Source organism: Pteropus vampyrus, unplaced genomic scaffold (genome assembly GCF_000151845.1).
Source record: "Pteropus vampyrus isolate Shadow unplaced genomic scaffold, Pvam_2.0 Scaffold27, whole genome shotgun sequence".
Classification (NCBI taxonomy): domain Eukaryota; kingdom Metazoa; phylum Chordata; class Mammalia; order Chiroptera; family Pteropodidae; genus Pteropus; species Pteropus vampyrus.
In genome coordinates, this window is record NW_011888808.1 from 9,390,029 (window position 1) to 9,412,696 (window position 22,668).

Genomic DNA, 22,668 nt, shown 5'->3' on the forward strand with positions numbered 1-22,668 from the left:
CCAGCTGTTCTAGTCATAGCATCTCTGCTTTCAACCACCACTCCCAAAGGCTCTAAGCAATGTAGCTGGCTTCTCCTGCAGAAACCTAGCATTTCTGGTCACTTCTGTGCTCCATACCCTGCATGAAACATGCCCAATGGGAAAACCATGTCATGTTCATTTCATTTTCTTGCTTCTATAAACACTCACGTTTATTTATGATAGGTAGAGCTTTAACTAAAGTCCTATGAGAACTGTATAGATGCAATACTAAGTAAAGATTTTTTTTTAAACAGCCTTTTAAAATGTTTCCAGTGTGGACATATTTTAAAACTCTCCAGGTGAGAAAGCAACTACTTATTTGCAAGGTTGTGCTGAGCACTTACTCCCGTACAGTCACTTGATGGCACCTATTTATCTCATTAGTCTTTAATGGATAATAAGACATACCTCAAAGAGAAAAGACCACATAGGAGGACATTCTGCATGAGATTGTCACAAAGCAACTTAGGCGGAAAATAACAGACTATTAGTGAAATGCTAAACTAGAAAATAAGTACCTGAACACCACATTTACAACATAACATAGATAGAGAACAACAATGAACTGTTTAAACTCTAATCAGTCTAAAAAGAACACCAAAAATATCCAAAACAAGGCTGCAGACCCCTTAGAGTTTAAAACAGTATTTGCTTTCAATTAGTTGGAGTATTTTTCCACTCAGGCTTAGATTTCTTGTTTTTTTTTACAGATTTTCACTGTAAGGCAGTTTTCACAGTGACCAACGATTATTCTTAAACAAATTGCATGTGTGTGTGTGTGTGTGTCTTCTGCAAAATGAAGAGCTTGCTGTAGTTCATGACCCTGTTTACACATGGTCACAATGGTAACATCACATTCCTGGAAGGTCTCTGCTAACTATTGCTTCAGTTGCCTTATCATACCCGTGATTCAAACTGTTCAGTCAGCTAAAATGGATAACAAGTGACCTGGTGCAAATTACAGGAATTTGCAGGAAAAGCTCCAGAAAGCACTCGGCCAAATGCCTGTGCAATTCTATTAGGCAACCCACAGACTCTTCTGGGAATGGTCCAGAGCCCTCTTTGACAATGGACGTCTCTGATTCAGGGCATCTTTAAGACAGTCTTAAAGTGAAGGGAGAGCATTACTTGAGAAGTGAGTCACTTCCAGGTCTGAAGAGTGGCTGTGTTTTTAATTTATCTATTGAACTTCAGTCATGATGAGTAATAATCCTATAGAAGATATCAGTTCTTCACGGGAATGCCAATACCTGAAGCAGAGTGAGTGGTTTGTGGGCTTTCTCAAAGGACTCGGAACACCGGATTGTAAATGGCAAATGAAAAGTGCCCACAGACCTTTCACATTCATGATAATACAATAGAACGATGGGGTTTTGTACCCGGTTTTTTGTTTGTTTGTTTGTTTGTTTTTTTTGCTTGTTGTTTTTGTTTCTCCAGTAAGCATGCTACAATATAACTCATAAATGTGTTCTTGATTTATAAAAGCAAGAAAATTTGAGTGTTCCTTGATTGCCTTTCTTCTCCCATAATTGAATTTCTGCTTGTGATGGTGCTCACAGGAAAGGCGGGGGGAGGGATTTAAAGTCCCCTGAACACTTAACTCTTGTCATTTCATATGTCCAGGGCTTCACATATTTCATTTCATTTAATTCATACACCACCATAGGAGGTAGTTGGCATTTTTCCTTCAATTTTATAGAAAAAAGATATTGAGATTCAAAAAAGCTATTTGGCTTTCCAAGGTTACCGCATTAGTACATTTTATATAATTTGCCTGACTTAAAAGATCATGCTCCTCCCATGACCTTATTTCCTTGAACTAAAAATGGTGAAATGGTCATTTTCTTTTTGACCTACCTTAGAGTTGAAACCAACATTGGTTGTGCTTTTGTAGATTACATGATTGCATTAAACCATGAAAAATCAAAGAAACATTGTCCCTTTCCTTTTATTTATTTATTTTTTTGTAGCTAGGTTGCTTTTTTGCTTATAGATTGAATTCAAGTTTAATTCTCAGTCTACTTCTAAAATAACCAAAAGCAATATATTAGCTGAAACACAATGTAAATAAATATGACATTTATATCAGAAATAGAACTGAGTTAGTGCAAAGGAACTAGTCTATTCATTCAGTATTGGCAAATATATATTAAAACCAGGTTCTTTCCTAGAAATCATTTTACCAGAACCAAGATTAACCCAGTATTACAAGTAAGTATTGAATAATGCTCTGGTAATAAGAAGGAAAAATAAATATATTACAATATGTTCTAAAAGTTAAAACTATAAATTTCACAAAGTATATAAAATATTCCCAAAACGAAAATCAAGTAGATGAGTCATATGGATCTTTATAGAAAGAGCATTGAAGAACCTAGTGGAGAAAATCAAAACTATCATCTTCCAACAAATAAGACATGCTGTTCAGATGGACAAGTCTTCAATCGATCCTCCATACACTTACCTCTTTATAGAACTTAAGACTTGGTCATCAAACAAAATGGATCAATAACTGGCACTGAAAAGCATTTATGAACCATTAGACAATAGTACAAGTTCCCAGTACCCCACCTCCGATTACACGGGGAAAAATATCTTTACCCTAGAAAATTTGTTTTTAAAGTAAATTCCAGAAATCCTGAGAAAAAATAATGAGACTGGAGGTATCACTCTGCCTGACTTCAAATTATACTACAAAGCAACAATAATCAAAACAGTGTAGTATTGGCAGAAAAACAGACGTACAGACCAATGGAATAGGATTGAGAGTTCAGAAATAAACCCTAGTTTATATGGGCAAATAATTTTCGACAAAGGAGCAAAAGACATACAATAAATATAGAAAGCCTCTTCAACAGTGCTGGGAAATTTCGAAAGCCACATGCAAAGGAATGAAACTAGACTGCTATCTGTCACCATACACCAAAATTAACTCAGAATGGATCAAAGACCTGAATATAAGACCTAAAACAATAAACTGCATAGAAAAAAAAAAAATAGGTACTAAACTCACAGACCTTGGCTTTAGAAAGAATTTTATGAATTTGACCTCAAAGGCAAGAGAAGTAAAAGCAAAAATAAATGAAAAGCCTCTGCATAGCAAAAGAAACCATCAACAAGGCAAAGAAGCAATCATCTGAATGAGAAAAGATATTTGCAAACGATGTCTCTGATAAGGGCTTAATATCCAAAATATATAAAGAACTCACACAGCTCAAAAATTTTTTAAAAAATCCAATTAAAAAATGGACAGAGGACCTGAACAGCCCTTTCTCCAAAGAAGACATACAAATGGCCAACAGACATATGAAAAGATGCTCAATTCCACTAGCTATTAGAGAAATGTAAATCAAAACCACAATGAGAGACCATCTCACACCTCTTAGAATGGCTATCAAGAAGACAACAACAAGTGTTGGAGAGGTTGTGGAGGAAAAAGGAACCCTCATACACTGCTGGTGGGAATGTAAATTGATTCAGTCACTACGGAAAACAGTATGCAGGTTCCTCAAAAAATTAAGAATAGAATTTCCATATGAACCAGCAATCCTTCTTCTTGGTATTCAAAAAAATTGAAAACATTTATCTGCAAAGATACATGCACCCTGATTTTTATAGCAACATTATTTACACTGTCCAAGACACAGAAACAACTGGAGTGTACTTCAATAGATGATTAGATAAAGAAGCTGTGGCACATATATACAATGGAATATTACTCAGCCGTAACAAAAGATGAAATACTGCCATTTGTGACATGGAAGGATGTTGAGATGATCTTGCTAAGGGAAATAAGTCAGACAGAAAAAGTTGAGAAACATATGATTTCACTTATACGTGGGCTATAAAACTGAAAGCAACAAATGAATATGACAAAGAGACTCATGGACACAGACAATAGTCTAGTGGTTGGTTACCAAAGGGAAGGGTGACAGGGAAGAGGTAGATAAGGGTAAAGGGGGTCAAATATATAGTGATGGAACGCAATTGAGTGGTAAACACACAATGCAATATACATGTGAGATATTATTGAATTGTACACTTGAAACCTATATGATTTTTTTAGCCATTGTCACCGCAATAAATTTAATTTTAAAAAAGTGAATTCAATAAGGTATGCTACCAATCATCTATTTTTTAAAAACTACTATGATAAGCTTTCAAAAACAAATATGCACTAGGCCTAAAAATTTAACATAATATATATTAGGTATTGTTTAGTTTTTGTGTTGTGGGGTTAAGGTGACAATATCTCAAGAAAGAGGAAAAAAATGCCTCAGACATATGAAGAGCACCGTTCATTTCTTTGTGATAGACCTTGATTCTTCCAGCCTCCTTTCTGACCTCATCCGCTTTTTCCTGATTTGGAGTTGAGAAGGAATCGAATGTAGTAAACCGTTATTCATGAAGATGCAGGGAGATACCAAACTCAGAGGTAAGACCATGGTAAGATAAAGTCTCAGCTTCACAATTCTACTCTTCTTAAAATATGGCTATCTTTCTTGGACCTCCCTACTTAATATTCTGTACACATTTGGCATTTTTGACAACCCCACTATTCTTAGACCCTGTCCTCACTGCTTTTGGAAAACAAGTACTTTAGTGACTATCTCTTTTCCTTTTGGATCACGGACCTTCTCACTCTCATCCAGGCTTCTCTTAACAATACGCCTGGACTGTTATGTCCCAGAGCCCCTAACTGAAAGTCATTTGACCCTCTGCTCTGTTCAGTCTATACTCTTCCTGAGGGATACTTATTCCTTTCTATTGTTTTTATTGTCACCTCAATTTCTCTAAGAAAACTCTTTCATAGAGTTGCGGCTCAGACCGTATCATCTGAGCGCTCAGCTTGTTTGGTAGATATTTAATGGGCTCTCTCACCAGCAACTCAAACAAAACATGGCAGGAAAAAGCACATTTTCTTGTATTGTGCCTCATTCTGAACATCATGTGCCAGTCAATGACAGCATCATTCTCCTAGATATGCAAAAAATTATTTGCATAGGTTGCTAGTTTTACCTCAACATTTTCTAGAAAAGTAATGTTTTCACACTATTTTGGAATTTAGGAATCCAATAAAGGCAAAATGTGCCCTGTAGTAGTCTTGAGAATGAGTCTCTCTGATCTCCAACTGCAGAGAGTGCCACTGACCCCAGGGCCCAGGCTGTCGTGCCCCAAAATAGAACCACCCATTTGTGTCCAGTTGTGCCTGTGGGGAGATGAGGGCTAACAGAGTCTTCTCCCCAGTTAATTTCACACTTGCACTTCCACGAGATTTGACACAAAACTTTTAAGGTTTGTGCATCCCCTTAGTTCACCATGGGACTTGTAGAAGCCCCTCAGCCACCAAGTCAAGAACTCTGACCTGTAACCGGCTCTTTTCTCCACCCCTCTCCCCACCTTCCCTGCACGCCTCTAGTTCAGGCTTTTCCTCAACTTTCACCTGACACGTTGTAACACGTCTTAAAATTTATATTTCTTCTCCCAAATGTCTTTTTTTTTTAACCCGTTTTTCTTAAGAGAAATAAAATCTCTTTGCATCACTGTTCACAAAACCATCACTTATTGCATAGTCCATTGATCGAGGTCGTCTCTGCTCCACCCAATCTTTCTTCTTTCCATACTCATCACCCCTCTTCAAGCACAGGAGTGTCTTGTCATCCCTTATGTTGCTCCGATATCCTAAAATGGCCTCTCCCCTGGTGCTGCCAGTTAAAAATCATCCTTCTTCTTTTAGGCCCAGTTTGAATGCCACATCCTCCCTGAAGTCTATTTTCTACCTTTATCTCAATGTTCATCATAACACGGTCTTGTGAGGAGCTGCCTCTCCCACTACATTTTTAATTAATGCTTTCCTCCCCCCACAGAGCAATGCCTTTCCTGTAGCAAGTGCTCAGTCTGTATTCATGGACCTGAATCACACCCAAATATCTATAGAATAAACTCAATACTCATCACACTGGCATTTAAGACCCTCCATAATCATGCTCCATATAGCACTTTCTCCACCCATGGCAAGTTTATCCTCAAGAAACCTTACACGATGATCATTTTTGTGCCAGCAAATTGACCACCGTCCAGTGTCTGGTAGTCAGCCTCAGAAACCAAAGATGGATCTTTCCCATTAGACAAACTCATGACTATGATGTAGAAAACCAGAATGCCAGCTATTACTTTGCAGTAAGAAATGCTTGTTGTAGAGACACTTGAAATGTCTTTCAATACTTGAAATGCCTGTGATCAGTAACTGTCTCTCTGTAGGCAAGTCAAAAAGGAGTGCTAAATTCCAATCAAAAGAATGCTTAGTGAGTATAGAAAGAGAAGAATCAGACTGAGTATTTAATAAGATCATTTATTAATCATCTTATTGAATATATACTCAAGCTCTCTGATGCTGGCATCTCTCCATGCTGTGCTCTTAACAATGAGAGCAGACTGGAAATCATTTGGGTAAAACTCTGTTCTTGACAGTGTTTGACGGGAATGGCCAAATTTCATTTGGTAGGCTTCTCAGACTAACTCTACTTTTTTCTGATTGTTCTCTTTATATGTGTTAATTTTATAGATTCTATCTTGTTACAGCACAATTCTCTAGGTCAGGAGCATAGTTTGGTATTTAAGGTGACCTGGCATATCTAAGCTCTGGCCCATTATGTATTAACAGCCTTCTTTCCTCCATATTCCTGAAAGGGTACATCACTGTGGGCTCCTTGCTAACTCCCAAGCATTTTCCACTTGTTCCTTCACTTGTTCCTTGTTTCCATCGTGGCTAGCCCACTGTATTTTTCTTCATAACATGTCTTACTCAACTCAGCCACAATATGTTCTTCCTACCTGAGACACCTGTCTCCAAACTCTACCTCTCCAAAACCTGCCGCATACTTCGGGATTCAGATCATATTCCAGTTTCTGTATGTTGCCCCCTTCAGTCACTCCATCTCATTTGTCAATTCTCCCTTATCAGAACTCCCATTCATTCTAAATAACACTTATTGAAGTTTTATTTAACTCTCTACTGAGTGAATATATCATCGGCTAAAAGGTAAACTCTTTGAAAACAAGAATTTCACCTAATAAAATAACAGTACAGATAGCTATCATGCACTTACAAAGAGAGGTAAGGAATTCCCCAATAAGCCCTCCCAGGGACCTTCTGCCATCATGATATTGCACCCTCTGGAAGACAATCCTGGCCAAATCCCACTCTGGCCCCTCCCCCCACTCACTACGGGCCTTTCTGCCATAGTCTAGGCCCCACCCCCTGCCTCCTGTCTCCCACCTCTGCCTTACTGCCACCCTCTAGCCTGTCTCACCACCTTGGCAATTCCTGTGGTCCCTCATAACCATCTGTCTTCTGCCCCTACCTAGCTCCTTGGAGCACCCTGGCCTCCATCCTGGGAATCTTAACCCCAAGCTCCTCATCCTCTACCCTTTTTGTGCCTCTGCCCAAAATAAAACTCTGTGCTCTTGCTGAATGCGCTGGCCTTAGAGCACATATCCCCCAAACCTGGCTGAGGGGGGATGACCCCTGCAGCCCCCAGATGCATAGTGGTGATTGTCCCTCCCAAGTAGGAGGAGGTCACTAGAACATTTAATCAGGACAAGGATCCAGCTCGATTGCCTTGCAGGAGTTGCATTTGCAGATTTCTGGGTTCCGACTCCCCCTGATCAGCACCTTGGCCAGCACCCAGGGAACCACTGGCTAAGTACCATGACAGCATGGCTTTTCCCAGGCCAAGGATCAGACCAAGGATGACCTGGTCATCAGATGTGGATCCCAAGACCTGAACAGAGTCATGGTGAACCACCAGGTGCTCTCCAGGAACAAGTATTGTGCCATGCAGAGCAAGAAGAGGCTGTGGGAAGCCCTGATTCTCACGCATCTGTCCAATAGTAGGAGCTAAAAACTGCATGACTAGATCTGAAAGGCCCAGCTGCCTCCTGCTTCCGTTGACTCTGGAAGCAGCGTTCAAGCAGAGGGCAGATGAGCTCAAAGAACACAGAGGGAGAAGGGAAAGTGGAGGCTCTCTAGGTCCCATCACAGAGGAAGAGAAACAAAGTAGGAGGTTGTCCATTTCAGCCTTACTTACCCCAGAAAACACTCTCAGCCACATCTACTCTCCAAACAGTTCTGAGAATCCAGATGTGGCTGAATCGATGGGAAATCAACAGGAAACAGCCCTATTTCTCATGCAGCCATGACCCTCTGAGCATAACTTCCTAGCCTTTTCCTTAGGGAAACTGAGACTGAGAGAGGGTGAAACGTCTGAGCAACTGCCAGAAGAAGAAATTACCGTTTGAAGGGGTTCTCCTCCCATACAGGAAGAGCTGCTTTGGCAGCCTCTGTAAATTCTCATTGGCCAGGTGGAGCCCCTGCTATAATTTTATGTGGGGACTTATCCTCTACCCCCGCCTTCCACAAGTCAGATAAGCACTGGGGAGGACCTGAAACCCACCAAGCATGAGACGACAGAATCAAGGAAGCTGGCAGACAACAGGGTCTCCAGTGATGCCACTCAGATGGGACACAGATATTCTCAACCACACCTCTGCCAATGGTGTTCGTGGTTTTGAAATGGTCTGTTTTGTTTTGTTTTTTAATTTTCATTAAATAAAAGAAGATAAAATATTTATATCTTGCCTGGAATCACAAGCTACTAAGAGGCAACGCCAGGACTTGAACTTGTTTTCTCAGACACATAACAACTACACAGCATTACCACAGTAAAGGTTGAACATATTTTTTAATATTTGAAATATAATTTAATGAAAATCTTTCAGAAATAGATCACGTACTTCCATCAATTTGGAAATAGAGAAAACTAAACATGGTCGGCACCGCCTCGTTTCTACTCCTTAGTCGCCGAACAAAAACAGTGGCTGTCATGGTGTGATCTCGGCTTAATTCCCAGAGTGCAGTGTGTCCTGAGCTTCCTCCTGGCTGGCTAACCTGCAGTTCATCCCTGATGGAAACCCTAATGCCGGTGGTCGCTTCCAAGTCATGTGTGCAAACCACGTTGAGCTTCTGTGATCCAGGTTTTGTGAGAAGCCAGATGTTTACTTCCTGTTACATCCTATAGAAGGTAGTTGCTGTTAAACCAATGTTTGTTTGTTTGTTTTAATCTTCTTATTTTGTCTGTCTTTGGTGCAAATCTGTTTTTCTTCATACGGTAAAATCTACTTCCTGCTAAAATATTATTTGATTTTGATCTTATGAATATATTTTATGATCAATTTGAACACTTATAATTTTATGGAAAACAGCATTTTTTTAGCCAGTTGACTCAGAATTATCATGAATACACAAAATTTGATTCTTACATAAAATACGGTTCTTTGTCTAGAATGTCTTTTTTATTGTTAGGACTCTGAACGTTTCACTGGCTCTGACCATGTCTCTAGCTCGTGTTGAGACATTTCTTGCTTTTCCTATCTTAGTACACTGTTTCTCATCTGAAACCAGACTCACATATTTTAGAAGCCTGGTCCCAGAGAGCTTATAAATCGGAGAGAAGAATTAAAGAAGTAAATGCACGGCTTTATCTGAGAGAGAGTTTCTTAAGTGAGGCTTTTTAATAACTTCCGGGTCAGGGCTATATTTTGGAGAGCTGAAGATGTAAGGCAGAAAAGTGGGATATTACAATCCTTCAGTAACTGACAGCTTCCCAAAGCACGAAGACATCCTTAGTTTGTTGAAAACAGCCTGGGATTCCTGAAGGCCATTGTCTACCTGACACTTTTCCTTGAAAAGACTCTCACATTTTTAGTTAGGCCATTGGTATCTTGACTGAGCAAAAATGTGAACAAAAAAGGATAGAAATATACTATGTAGTCATTACAACTTGACTCCTAAAACTAGATTCTGATCAGCAGAGTGGGTAAGGACTAATTTGTGAAGCCCAGATGCTCTGGTCTTACTAATGTGGCATTACAATTCATTAGGGTGATATCAGGCCTGGGAAATGTTCTCTCAAATTTCTTTGTCTTGGTCACCTCTTATATCTTATCTTCCTTCACTGGTCCTATCAGCGAATGTTTGTCATTCGAACTAGAGGCAAGGATTTCATTTTGGGCTCTCTTTAAAATACCATGACTAAAGTTGACTAATCCTCATAGCCAGGGATTTATGGTTCAAATTCCTCCAAATTACATTTGATAATGAGCAAACCCTTCTGATTCAGAGGGCCCTCAGTTAACTAATTATAGGGCACACCTAAAATCATTTTCGGCAGACCCTGCCCAAAATGTAATTGGTTCGGATCCAATTATCTCACAAAACACATACATTTATTTAGAAACTAAAACACATACATTTTTCAATTAATGCATCCTGGCAGTTCCGTCAGAACATTGCTTTGGTCAAAATTGTGTTATCTGTGAGCACATTATCCAAGTTTTGTATCGTCATTGAGGAGAACTAGTAACAAGTGCTCCAATGGTTTAGAGGCCCAAAGCTTCTTCACATGCTCTATAGTGTAAAATTTTCAGGACTTAATTAAACATTTTTTCAAGTACCAGAAACGCCCCAAACTATTTCCTAAGAACAAGTCTAGTGTTCTGCATCTGGCTTCCATGCAGTGATCAAATGGCTATGGACCCAAGTCAAGGGCATATTTTGCCTTCGTACATTTCAGGAAATAGTATCAAATTGCCATCTGTTTGTTTTATTTCCAAAAGACATTGTTCTATCCTCAATTGACATATTGTCCAAAAATATAACACTAAGCTGTCAACTGTCCAATTTTTATCAAAACCTCAGGTTTAGAAAAGTGATGTTGATGGGCAGTTATTTAAAAGACATGATATATATGACCCAATGCCACATAAAGTCTATCCTTTGATCAAACTTGACAGCAGAAGGCATAGAACTGAACCAAGTGGTCTTAACCTCTGTAGAATTGCCTTCCCCAAGCTGTACCACTGGTGCCAAGCCCTGGGCTTTGATCAAGAGACACTAGAAGAAAAGAGACTAGATGCCACATTTTCTGTAGGATATCACTCGAATACATTGCACTCTCAGTCACTCAGTGCCCCTGTAATGAACCTACTGCAAAATGCATTTGGGAATCCAAGTTAACATAATCTATAGCAACCCAAAGAGACATAAACCTTGTTAAAATTACAAGTGTTACTTACTCTGGGCTGCAATAATGGCAAGGTTCCTCCAGCCCAGATGTCAATACGATGGTGCCTGGAGGAGCATCTTAACTCAGGACTTTATAGATGTATTAAAAAGACCAGTGGGAACTATATACTATATACTATACAGTAAACTTGAATCTCACTTAGTTATGATGACTGGGAATTCTGGACAATGGAGTTGTGGTATCAGTTCCTGGAACTGAGTAAAAGGCCGGCTGGCTGGGACTTTGAGAATCGTTTTGTTTTCCTCCTTGTCTTGCCTTATTCCAGTCCAGCTGACAAATGTGCTCTGCACTGTCCTTGCACCACCCAGGGCTAAGACGAAATTTTCTTTCTGGTTTCGGAGCACTTTCTGTGAGAATCTGTCATACCCTTGCTCATGTTTACATCACATGAGCCTTCAGCAATTGCTGGCTGAGGAGGGCACCTGTGCGACTGGCCTCGGCTAGTTCATTTAGGAGCCCAAGGACAGTCAACTGCCTCTTTCTTTTCTCGGTATCTCCAGAAGATGCCCTTGATGAAGGCTGGTTCTGCTTGGCCAACATTGAGATAATGAGAGGGTTCACTTGTTTTGTCTTGAAAAAATGATTTTCTGCTGACTTACACACTGAGCAGAGAGTTAGAGCACCAAGACAGTCCCTGGCTAACTCTCTAGGAAGTAGCCTCCCTACCTGCTGCAGCTCAGGAAGGCCCTCGCTGAACAATTTTACTTATAGTATGGTGGAAGGAGCAAGGGTTTTGGTGCCTTTGGATGTGAATTTGAATCCCCACCTTGTCTCCTAATAGCTGTGTGATCTCAGGCAAGCTAGGCAACCTCTCTGAGCCATAGATTCTTCAACTACTTACCCTGGCAAGGCTGTAGTAAGGGTTGAAACTAAAGCTTCTCTTGAAGAATGGAGTGGGGCAAGGGAAAAAGGAAGGGAGGGGAGGAGGTGAGAGGAGAGAGCAGGATGATACATATTTTTTTCCAATAAGAATGAAAAATCACATCTGTTTTTCTCAAAAAACTAAGAGATAAATTGGATATTCGGTTTTAAACAATAAAGTAGACAAAATCTTCTGACCTACAATTTTGAATGTTTATTGCTCCCAGATCTTTTGTTCTTACCTTTACCTATTCCCAGGTCCTTATTTTTAAATCATATTTATGGTTCATTATTTTGTGTGCATTCTTTTTATTTATGTAGGTGGATTCTTTTCATTTATTGAGCTTTGCTTGAGGTTTGAAGAATGTCTCAAATTTTTTATGGAATGGGATGTGGCATACATATAAATATGTATATACTGCTGTGTTTAGAGATGTTTGCTGTGAACATTTTGGGGGCACTAAATAATAATATGGCACATAAATCCATTTTGGACCATCTTATTTAATCCTCCCAATGACTTTGTGAAATAGACATTAATAACTCCACTTCTGAGATGAGGCAACTCAGGCTCCAAGAGTGGCTTTCCTCAGGTGACTTAACCTCTCTCTCCCTAAGGGTCAGAATTTGACATCAACTCAAGTCTTTTGAATCTTAGCCCAATGCTTTTCCTTCCGCTACTCAGCTGCCTCTTCAGAGTCATTAGCCATTTCAGGTTTGCTCCTGGGCTTAATAAATAACACCCATGACTGACAGTGCACATTTACTGTGCACCTGCTACATGCCAGGCATTTACATGCATTATATCATTTAATGCTCCCCACAAGCCGATGATGTACTATAGTATCCTCCCTTATAAACCATGAACTACACAAGGGCAAGGACAGTATAGGGAGGACTTGGAATGTGAGCCCAGGTTAGTGTGACTCCAGAGTGCTCTCGCTCTTAACCACTACCTTTTAAGTGCATCGGTTCTGTCATCAAGTAACACTTCCTGAGGGCAGTGTTCAAAGGACTTGGGCTTGTGTGATGTCACCGTGTGGCTGTGATAGAAGCAGACAGCAGCAGCAGGCTACCCCTGCTTCCCTGACCTCTCCCCAGAAGGAAGTCGGCTACAAGCGGGCAGTCGGATAGCCTAGCCACTAACCATTAAAGTCTCAGGCCTCTGTGATCTCACTAGGATCTGTGAGAAAAGGTCACAATCACTGTCTTTGTGTCCCAATCCATGCCTTCCTTCAGGGTGTCTGTGATTTTCTTAATATTCTCTTTGCTGCCTGCTTTAAGACCTTAACGTGGATGGTAATAAAGCATGCGTTGCTGGTCCCGGCCCTTAGAAGTATCCTGGGGCTGTTTTTGGAAGTATAATTATCACCTTGAAGTCTATTCTTTTTATCTTTTGGATTTATTCAGCTTTTGGAGGCTTTTACCTTAAGATATGCTTTTAGGTTACAATAAACAAAGCCACATCTTTCTGGAAATATTCAAAGAGGGAGTGTTTTTTTCATCTTGATATGTGTACCAATTCTTTAAATGTTAGTGAGATTATTTTCTCTGTTGGCTGTCACCCCTCTTGACTAAAGCTCCAGTTCTATCTTTGCTGCTGTGGCCCCAGCTCGTAGCCACACCTGAGGTCCGATCCTATCCACTACCAGATGCCTCCTCTCAGACAGCCTGAGACAGGCTTCACTTCCTGAAGCCTTGGTTTTACACAGGTTCTTTTCAATCATAAAATGAGGATAATAATTACCCTTTCAACCTCTTGCGTTGTTAAGAAGATCTAATGAGATACTGGATGTTAAAATGCTTTGAAAACCGTATGTTGCCATAAAAATGTAAGATCACCATTGTGGTCCTGGGCGCAGACCTCAGATAAAGGGCACGTGCTTAAGGAATATGCCAGCGTTAATTACAAAGGCATTTGGGCCCGAGGCCTAATTATCTGGAAAAAGAGTAGAAAATTCTGTAACTGTCATTTTGCCTACCTGTCATAAACCACGGGCATTGATTTTGGAACTGAGGTTTTGATGACCAGCATTTTTATCCAGATCATGACAATCAAGTCTGCAGGGCTATGGGAAGAGCAGAGTGTTTTCAGTAGAGATTCCTTGATAGTGACATTTTTCATTCTTCTTAAAACAGGGGTTGGCAAACTACAGCCAGTGGGCCAAGCCAAGCCCATCACCTGTTATTACACATCCTACACGCTAAGAAAGGTTTTTAAATTTTTAAATAATTTTTAAAAGATGAAAAGAATATTTTGTGGCATTTAAAAAAATATATGAAATTCAAATGTCAATGCCTATAAAGCTTTGAATTTTACTAATAGAAAATTTGTGAAAATTTGCTTTCTCTCTTGTTCTAAGAGTACCTACATATTCTCCATTTTGCCTGTTGGTCCACAAAAATCTAAAATACACACTCTCTGGCTCTTTACACAAAAAGTGTGCTGAGCACTATACTAAAGCTTTCATTCTGCACTTGACTCCAAGGAACTCAGAGGTCCTCATCGATGTAAATGCTGCCATGCCACCCAAGGACTTAATTTATACAAGACTCTAAGGAAAAGTCGTTCTATACACAGAGAAGGCTGAGGCTTATGGACTGAAAGGGCAGAGGGTTCTATTTAGGACTCAGTCAGAATGGGAATGACCCCCGGCCCCAAGGAAATGTGACAGAAAAGGGAAGAGAGACACGAAAAGCTAGCAGAGTTAAAAACCAGACTCCCAGTCTCCTTGGCGATGCGACCAGATGAGATGGGGCCCTGTGTGGTCTCAGTCTTTCCCCCATGGGCAGTCTGGCCACTGGACTCGACACTGTTCTATTGCTCTCTTCCGTTACCGAGCAATGGGTGTGGTGCTGATGCTCACAGCGTTTGCAATGCTGACCACGCAGCACTTAGTGCCCCCTAACCTGCACTGGACTCTTCTCTGCTTCCCCATTCACATCCTGTCTCCGTCCGTCCTCTGCTCAGCTGCCCGTCTTCCTCTCTCACCACCCTGGTTACTCCCAGCCTCCGAGAACCGCTGGCCACTTCAGTCTCGCTGTCTTGCCTTCCCTCTAGGCCTTTGGTTTCTCGCCTTTCCTCTGCAATTCAGCTTTGTCCAGGCCATTCTTGCATCCCCACACTCACTTCTTAACTCTGCCTAGCGGTTACCAGCAAGTTCCCTCCTTGGGGGAGGGGTCACAAAGGACCGAAGAGCTTTCCCAGGCCCACGGAACACTGGGGAGCATGATGGTGCGGAGAGCATCTCTGTTGGGGCTTCGGAAATATTAGTAAGTGCTGCTGTCTCTAAGGATTTCTTACACAGGAGAAGACAGAGACATGGCTAAGGAAAATGGAGCCAGGCCCACACCAGAGGAGATGAGAGATCAAAGCAAGAGGAAGATTTTTTTCTGGCACCTGCCAAGACCCAGTCCATGGAATTGAGTCCCGGAAACACTGGAAGGTGACCTCAGAAGTAACTGTGACTGTGCCAAGCTGGCCAAAAACAAAATTGCTATGGTTCCGGGGAATGTTTACACATCAAGGTGTCCAGTCATCGTCAGGGCGTTACCTAGTCTGCACTTTACACTTACCAGGTACGTTGTGCGATGTGGTAACATCAATTAGGCTACTTAATGTAGCTTTGCTAAGAGTGATGGACCCAGGGGAAGTGAAGAAGAGGGCACAGTACAAGTCGCCAAAGTTCCGTGCAGATAATGACCTGGGTAAATTCGCTGAATAACCCTTTGATTAAGGAGGATCACATTCTGGGCGACCAGGGAGGACAACTGAGCCACCTGTGGAACCGAGGACAGAATGTTACTGAAGACTTTCCGACAAGTGCCCTTCTTGGGCATACGCTATTGTGAGAAAATGAAAGCTTATTTTGCCACCAATTCCTTTAAGCAGAAATGAAATCTTAGTGAGTAAAATAACCTTGATTAACACAGCACCACAGAGAAGCCTCCAGGGTCTGATTTCACAGCCCCTCTGGACCTTCTCTTCAGGCAGTTAAGCATTCGCAAGAAAAATCCCTTCTCTTTATATGGCTTCTTCAGCTGCATCAATTCACGAAACAATTTTTAGGAGACGAAACACAATAAAACCCACATTTTTATTTTCCTGATCTGAGACAGCTCTTGAAATTTCCAACTAATCTTTAATACGGTTAATTTCTTCCCCACTTCCAAGCTTCAACCATTAATTTTATTTTTTTAAAAAAGGAGGGAGAGCAAAAAAATCAGACCTCCCTTGTTACTCAGCGAGAGCGTGTGATTTGTACGTTTCTAAAAAAAAAAAAAATCATTCCAGCCCTGCTTATTTTGACAAACCTACTTAACACTTCAAGCAATGAACTACAGGGCATAAAAGTATAATCTGCAGAGAAAACCTTAATCCTCTGTAGTAACCTATTTGAATCTCCTCAAACACATTGTGGTGTGTAGGCCTGGAGAATTAAGTCAATTGTTTGATCTGAGAAGAAAGGCAATTAGGGCTCTCTCTTGATCTTTCTGGTTGAATTCTAGTCAGGGGCAGCCACTGCTCTCAACAGCTCCATGTGAGACCCCTATTATTATAATAATAGAGGTGAGCATTAGAATCGCTACAGTTAAGGGTCTTGCTGCATTTTCATTATGAGTTGTTTTATCTGAGAGGCTCCAATTGTGATGGGCTAATACTCAGCATACAAATGATTAGCTAGCTGTTTTTTTTTTTTTCTTTTCTTAAACTTCGTTTAAAACTTCTTCCTTAACCTGAAAACTGTTTCAGCAGAAACAAAAAGAAAACTTTCAGAAGCAGCTACATGGGTGATGGGATGGCTGTGTTCACTCACTGCTGGGTTACTGGCAGAGATCTGATATGAGTCTCTTCCAACGGATGTCTCTGGGCCATTGACAATTCAAGACAAGATGGAGAATCTGGTTGGGGTGGTCTTGTGAGAAAACTGGGGGTTCTGCCCTTATTTGCTTACAGCAGCTCCCTAATTTCTAAACAGAAGTAGCAATCTAGTTGGAGGTGGCAATTCAGAGCTGTTTACATAATATAATTATATGAAACTGAATAGAGATCATTTGTCCATAGCAAAGAATATTGGAGAGGGAGTTGCTGCTGGAAATTATGGGCTCCAGTGACCAAAGCCTATCCCAAATCACCTATTGGTAGTGTGGCTGATGACCAAGCCTTTCTTCGGGTTTCTATGACTCTATCTCATCATCTAGATGAGATAGAGTCTAGCTATTCTTTGTCTGCTTGTCCATTTATGTGAGCTCCCTACCTCTGAGAGGTGTGAGAGCCACAGCTTTGGGGAAGGCAAGAGAGAATGAGCTCCTTTGCTTCCTGCTGGACCCCACCATTGTGCAGTCCTATTTAGCATCTCATTCCCAACCAAGTCCATGTGCAGATCAGAGAGGTATAGATGCTCCGGCCTCCACTGGGTCATTCTCTTCGCCGTAGCCTCAGAGTTCCTACAGGAGGGTTGCTTGGAGGAGGTTGAGAGTTCTGCTTTAGGGTTGTTGAGGCTTGTAGAAGGGTAGCAAGGAGCAGTCAGGCTACTTCTATCCAGCCAACAGTGATGGAGAGCCCACGAAGAGCCTATGGTGCAAAAGAGATGGTCCTGCCTGCCAGGAGCTTGTAGTCCAGCAGGGGAAGATCGGTGGGACAAGAGATAGTAACAATACATACGGTGTGACCAGTGTGTCAGGAAAGAGGCCCAAGGATGTACTTAACCTAAATTTAAGTCCAAGGAAAGGCTCACAGGAGACAGTACCTGAGCCGAGGCCCCCAAAATGAGTAAGAGATAATTAGCAAGGAGGTGGCTTATTGCAGGCCACCCGGAAGTAAGAGAATGTAGAATGTGTTCAAATACCTGCAAATTGTTCTGTAAGGCTGGAATGTAGTGTGAGGGGGTAGGGGCCAGCAGAAGAGACAGATGTCTGGTCATGAAGGAATTTCATGCCATGATAAGAAATTTGGCCTTATTGGTTACAACAAATAACCAGTCTTAGCTACTTTAAACAATGTCTCTTACCTAGCCAAGTTGACATATAATTAACTATCACAACTACCCAAAATAACTTGCGAACTGGTACTGTTGAAATAATTATTATGGAGGGTAGAGTTGGGGAGAGAAACCCTGTAATATATATTTCCCATAAATTTTTAACCTCAATCTAAAATCAAGCCTTTAGATCTAATACAGAGGATAAAGGAAAAAAGTAAACAATACCACAAGAAAGCAAAGCATCACACCCAGAATGTGGGAAAGTCCATGGAACAGAGGACTGGATTTCTTCAACTAGTTAGGAAAAACAGGGAAGTAGAGGAATGTTCTAGATTAAAAGTGACTTAAGAGACATAAAAACCAAAAGCAATGTATGGCTCCTGTTTGATCTTTACTTGGACAAACCTAGCAGTGTATCTGAAAACAGACTGGTCATCAGAAGTTATTTAAGGAGTTTTGGATAATTTTGTTAGGTATCATAATATTGGAGTTAAAAAATTAAAATATTTGCCCTGAAGAAAGGCTTTTTGTCATGGGAAACAAAGCCAATAGCCAGAAGGACTGACATCATCTGTCAAGGTTTGACCTCCTCTGACTCCTGCCCTTCCTTCAGAAGGAATGAGTCACTCCCTCTCTCACCCTCCATGTGGCACCCTATGTACATGGGTGTATGTATTTCCTTTTCTAAATAGTGAGCTCCTTGCCCAGGATATAGCAGATACTACAAGTACTAATAAATCTTAGAATAATTCTTTCCAAACCCCTAATTCCTAAGTAAGAACTTGCTTTTATTTCATGTGTCATATTTTAACAGCAGCTCTCAACTAGCAGTTCTCAACCAGGGTTGATTTTGCCCCCAGGGGACATTTGGCAATGTCTGGAGACACTTTCAGTTGTCACAACTGGGGGAAGGGATGCAACTGGTTTGGTGGGTAGAGGATAGGAATGCAACTAAACATCTCACAATGACAAGCCCCTCTCGCCCCCGACAAAGAATGATCCGGTCCAAAATGCCAATGTTGCTGAGCAGAGACACCTTGCCCTGCTCCATGTCTTGTAGGTTCCACTTTCTATGTATCTTTCAAATCTGTTCCATCCCAGCACCCCACTCTCAATTCCTTAATTCAGGCCTTCATCACATCCCCCAAGGAACATCACAATAGGCTCCTAACCCATATTCTTGCCATCTAATCCTGTTTCTACTTTGGAAGGAAATGATGGCCTCCCCCATCTTGTGAGCTCCCTCTCATTTTTAAGGTTTGGTTAACTCAAGTATTAACTACTCTGCGAAGCCTTGTCTGGCCTATGCTCCCTCCCTCCCCACCCATCCAGCACCCTGCTTTAGTTTTGGCCATCATTTACATCCCCATGTTTTACTTCCTTGTCTAGTGTGTGTATTCCTGCCCTCGTACAGAAGCTCACCTCCCCAAGCGTAGGGAGTGTTGTTTTGTTCACTGCTATAGCCCCAGAGCCTAGAACAGTGCCTAATACATAGTAGGCATTCACTATATATTTGCTAAAATAATAAAAACACATTCACTAAGAACGAAATAAGTTCTGCCTTTATTAATAAGACCAGTGATGTTGTTTGAAATAATGCTTTTTAAAAAATGTCATATCTTTTAATGTAATGTTAGCCCTTTGTTGTAAAGACCACTATGAACTGATGAAAGCTATGAAGCTTCTCTTCCAGCTTCCCACCCTCTTCCAAAATCCAAACATAAGCATAAAACTGAATACAATTTCAGGAGGTTCTGAAACTTCCCTGAAGTAGCTACAAATCAATGTCTACTAATCCCAGGATGAGAGACTGATTTTAAAGAGTCATCTGTCTTAGAATCGTGATTTCTCCCCTATTCTAATGATTCAAAGAATATATGTGACTCAAATATCACTCTTTCCCCCTGTCATTAGCCAGTTAAATGTTAAAGAGATTCTGTCTACAAAGGATTCACTGCTTAGAGAGGGGTAAGTTCAATATTTGCAACTGAGAACTTGATAAACATCCGGATGAAAGCTGAAAAATCTAGCTAGTAATCCAGATATTTCAAAAAGTATAGATGTTAGTAGAGAATAGGCCGAATATCTAATAAGTGAATTTTTCACTTGTCGGTTGAAAATCTGGAGTCACAATCTCAGAAGGAGATAGAACAACAGGATCTATTTCACAAAGAATGAACTTTTTAAATTTTATTGTTTAAAGAAAAAAAAAATAAAGGAATATATACATCCACTAAAGTGAAGTTTTCCATTAAATAGAAATAAAATATTTGGTAGTAAAGACCATTGAGCTAAAAACAGAATATTAGATCAGTAAAACAACGAGAACGATTTGACTTTGTGTTTTATTTCAACGGGCACACTTCATTCATTGTCTGTAGGAAAACTAGGCTAGGTCTCAATGGGCAACAGTCACAGTTATTAAGCAAGTAAATATGCCACCACTTCCGTGTCCTCCTTTATTTCTTTATGTCTTCAGTCTCATCTGGCTCTTTCTCTTGATGCTCTCTTTCCCACCTCATTTCTTTTAACTCTTGTCTGTATTTCCGTTCAATGAACCGCTTCTGATGGGCCATCTGGGGAAAGTTATCTGACACGAGGAGATATATTTTATACTTAATAAAGGATAGCCACTAGTGCAATGAATGATGCAAATTAAACATATACACATGCAAACATATATTCATATGAAATATATATAGTTGTATTTTATAAGGCAAGAGAAAAAAATTGTTCATTTGCTTCCCTTATTCTTTTATCCTTCAGAAACACATTGGAAGTCTGGATCAGCATCCGATTCTAGATTTCAATATATGCTGTCGATCACCTTGGGTATAAAAAGCACTAAGACATACTGGAATATTAAAACATAGACATGTAGCTTCAGAATGATTCCAGGTAAGTGTTTAAACATAGTTCTCCTAGCAAGAAGTGATTTTCAGGGAGAGAGCAAAGGATACAGCAAAATGGAGTTGTATGTTTTCGCAAAGCTCAAACCAAAAATGTCAAACAAATAATGATATCATCATACTGTTATTCACCAAGAATTAAAGCTTCTGAAAAGTACAAAAACGGATCAGACAAAAAGAGGTCACATTCTAAGTCACTGTTGCTGATCATTCTATTTTTAAAGTTTACCACGAAAAGGCCAAAACTATATCAGCAACAACAACTCAAGTAAAGCACTTTTATTTGGTTAAAGGAGAAACGTCGCTCAGTGGCATAGTTTAAGCTACATTTAGTTTGATATTTGACCCTGAGCAAAAGTACTGGCACAGTGGAAATCTTGATAGAGATTTTAAAATTTACAATTCATTTGTGGTCTACAATGAGTGTAGCAATGGAATAAGAAATCAAGTATGGAAAGAGAAATAGTAATTTTACACATTTAGTTAGGAAACACTACTCAACAGCAAATGTCACAATGTAAGCATAAATGAGAGCAACACAAGTTATCCAGTCACACAGGAAAAATGGCACTGGTCTGCCAAACCTGAAAAGGGACTGTTACGTACAAGAGGTAGTACTTGGTATTTAAAAATATGAGGAATTTGAGATGTGGGAGAACATAGCATGCCTGGGGAAAAGTGATTTTGTGTGTTAAGGCTGAACCATAGTAAAAGTGGATATAAACATGCAGCACATGCCCACCATCCCCCTCTCTCTCATATACGGCACCCCATCCTCGCCCCAGATGAGAAGGGATGGGAAAGGGTGCTCAGAAAAGCATCTGAAAGGCTGGTGTGAATCAATAAAGACCTTGTATATTTGAAAGTCAGTGACCGATTTTAAACAAAAGAGGATTATCATAATGGCATCTGTGTTTTAGAAATAAAACGGTAATAAAGTCTTATTCCCCAAATGATAGTAAACTGATTCCTTTTGTATTGTATAAAACACAGGTTTCAAGTATCATAAGTACTTTTTTAAAAAGTAAATCAGACAATCCTAAAAAGGTAGCTATAAAGCAAGTTTCTACAGATGAACCCTATCTTCCTCAGTAAATTCTACTGTAAAACATAATCTGCATTTTTTAAAAAAAATCCCACCACTCAGATCTAATCATTGATAAACCTTTAGAATATATCTTTATAGCCCTTTTCCTGTGAAGTAGTTATACTTCACACATATATATACAATGTAAATGTGTATATACATTACATAGACACACAAACACTTAAGATCATTCTGCCCTCCCTCCCTTATACTGTGAGAGTACAGTATAGGTACATTTTATGGGTTCACTTCTTTTCCACTTGTTTTAGTATAAGCATATTCCTATATCATTCACCTTCAAAAATATTATTTTAATGGCTGCAAAATATTACAACATTTGGATAAAGCAAGGGTTGGTAAACTATTGCCTGTAGGCCAAATACAGCCCTCTATCTGTTTTGGTAAATATGGTATTATCAGAACACAGACACCCACTCATTTGCATACCATCCGGCCTGTGAGCTACAATGGCAGAGCTGAGTAACTATGACAGACACTATATGGCCTATGAAGCCTATTTACTATCTGGACATTTACAGAAAATGTTTGCCAACCCCTAGAATATGCCATAATTTTTTAAACATTTCCCTACTATTAAACATGCAGTTTGGTTTATATATTTCTTTTTTGGCTATTATAAATCAAGTTGTCTCAAATAT

General features: G+C 40.1%; 1 protein-coding gene across 4 annotated transcripts in view; it reads right to left on the reverse strand.

The window, feature by feature from the left end:
• Window positions 1–20,188: 20,188 nt before the first annotated feature.
• DROSHA (drosha ribonuclease III) overlaps window positions 20,189–22,668 on the reverse strand; it is a 109,744-nt gene continuing 107,264 nt past the window's right edge. For 3 of the 4 annotated variants that reach the window (XM_011356448.2, XM_011356444.2, XM_011356446.2), the window contains one exon: window positions 20,189–20,603. In XM_011356448.2, coding sequence (XP_011354750.1) covers window positions 20,473–20,603 — 131 coding nt within the window. In that variant the 3' untranslated portion in view covers window positions 20,189–20,472. The remainder of the gene's footprint in view (window positions 20,604–22,668) is intronic. The other variant, XM_011356447.2, reaches the window with a different exon arrangement.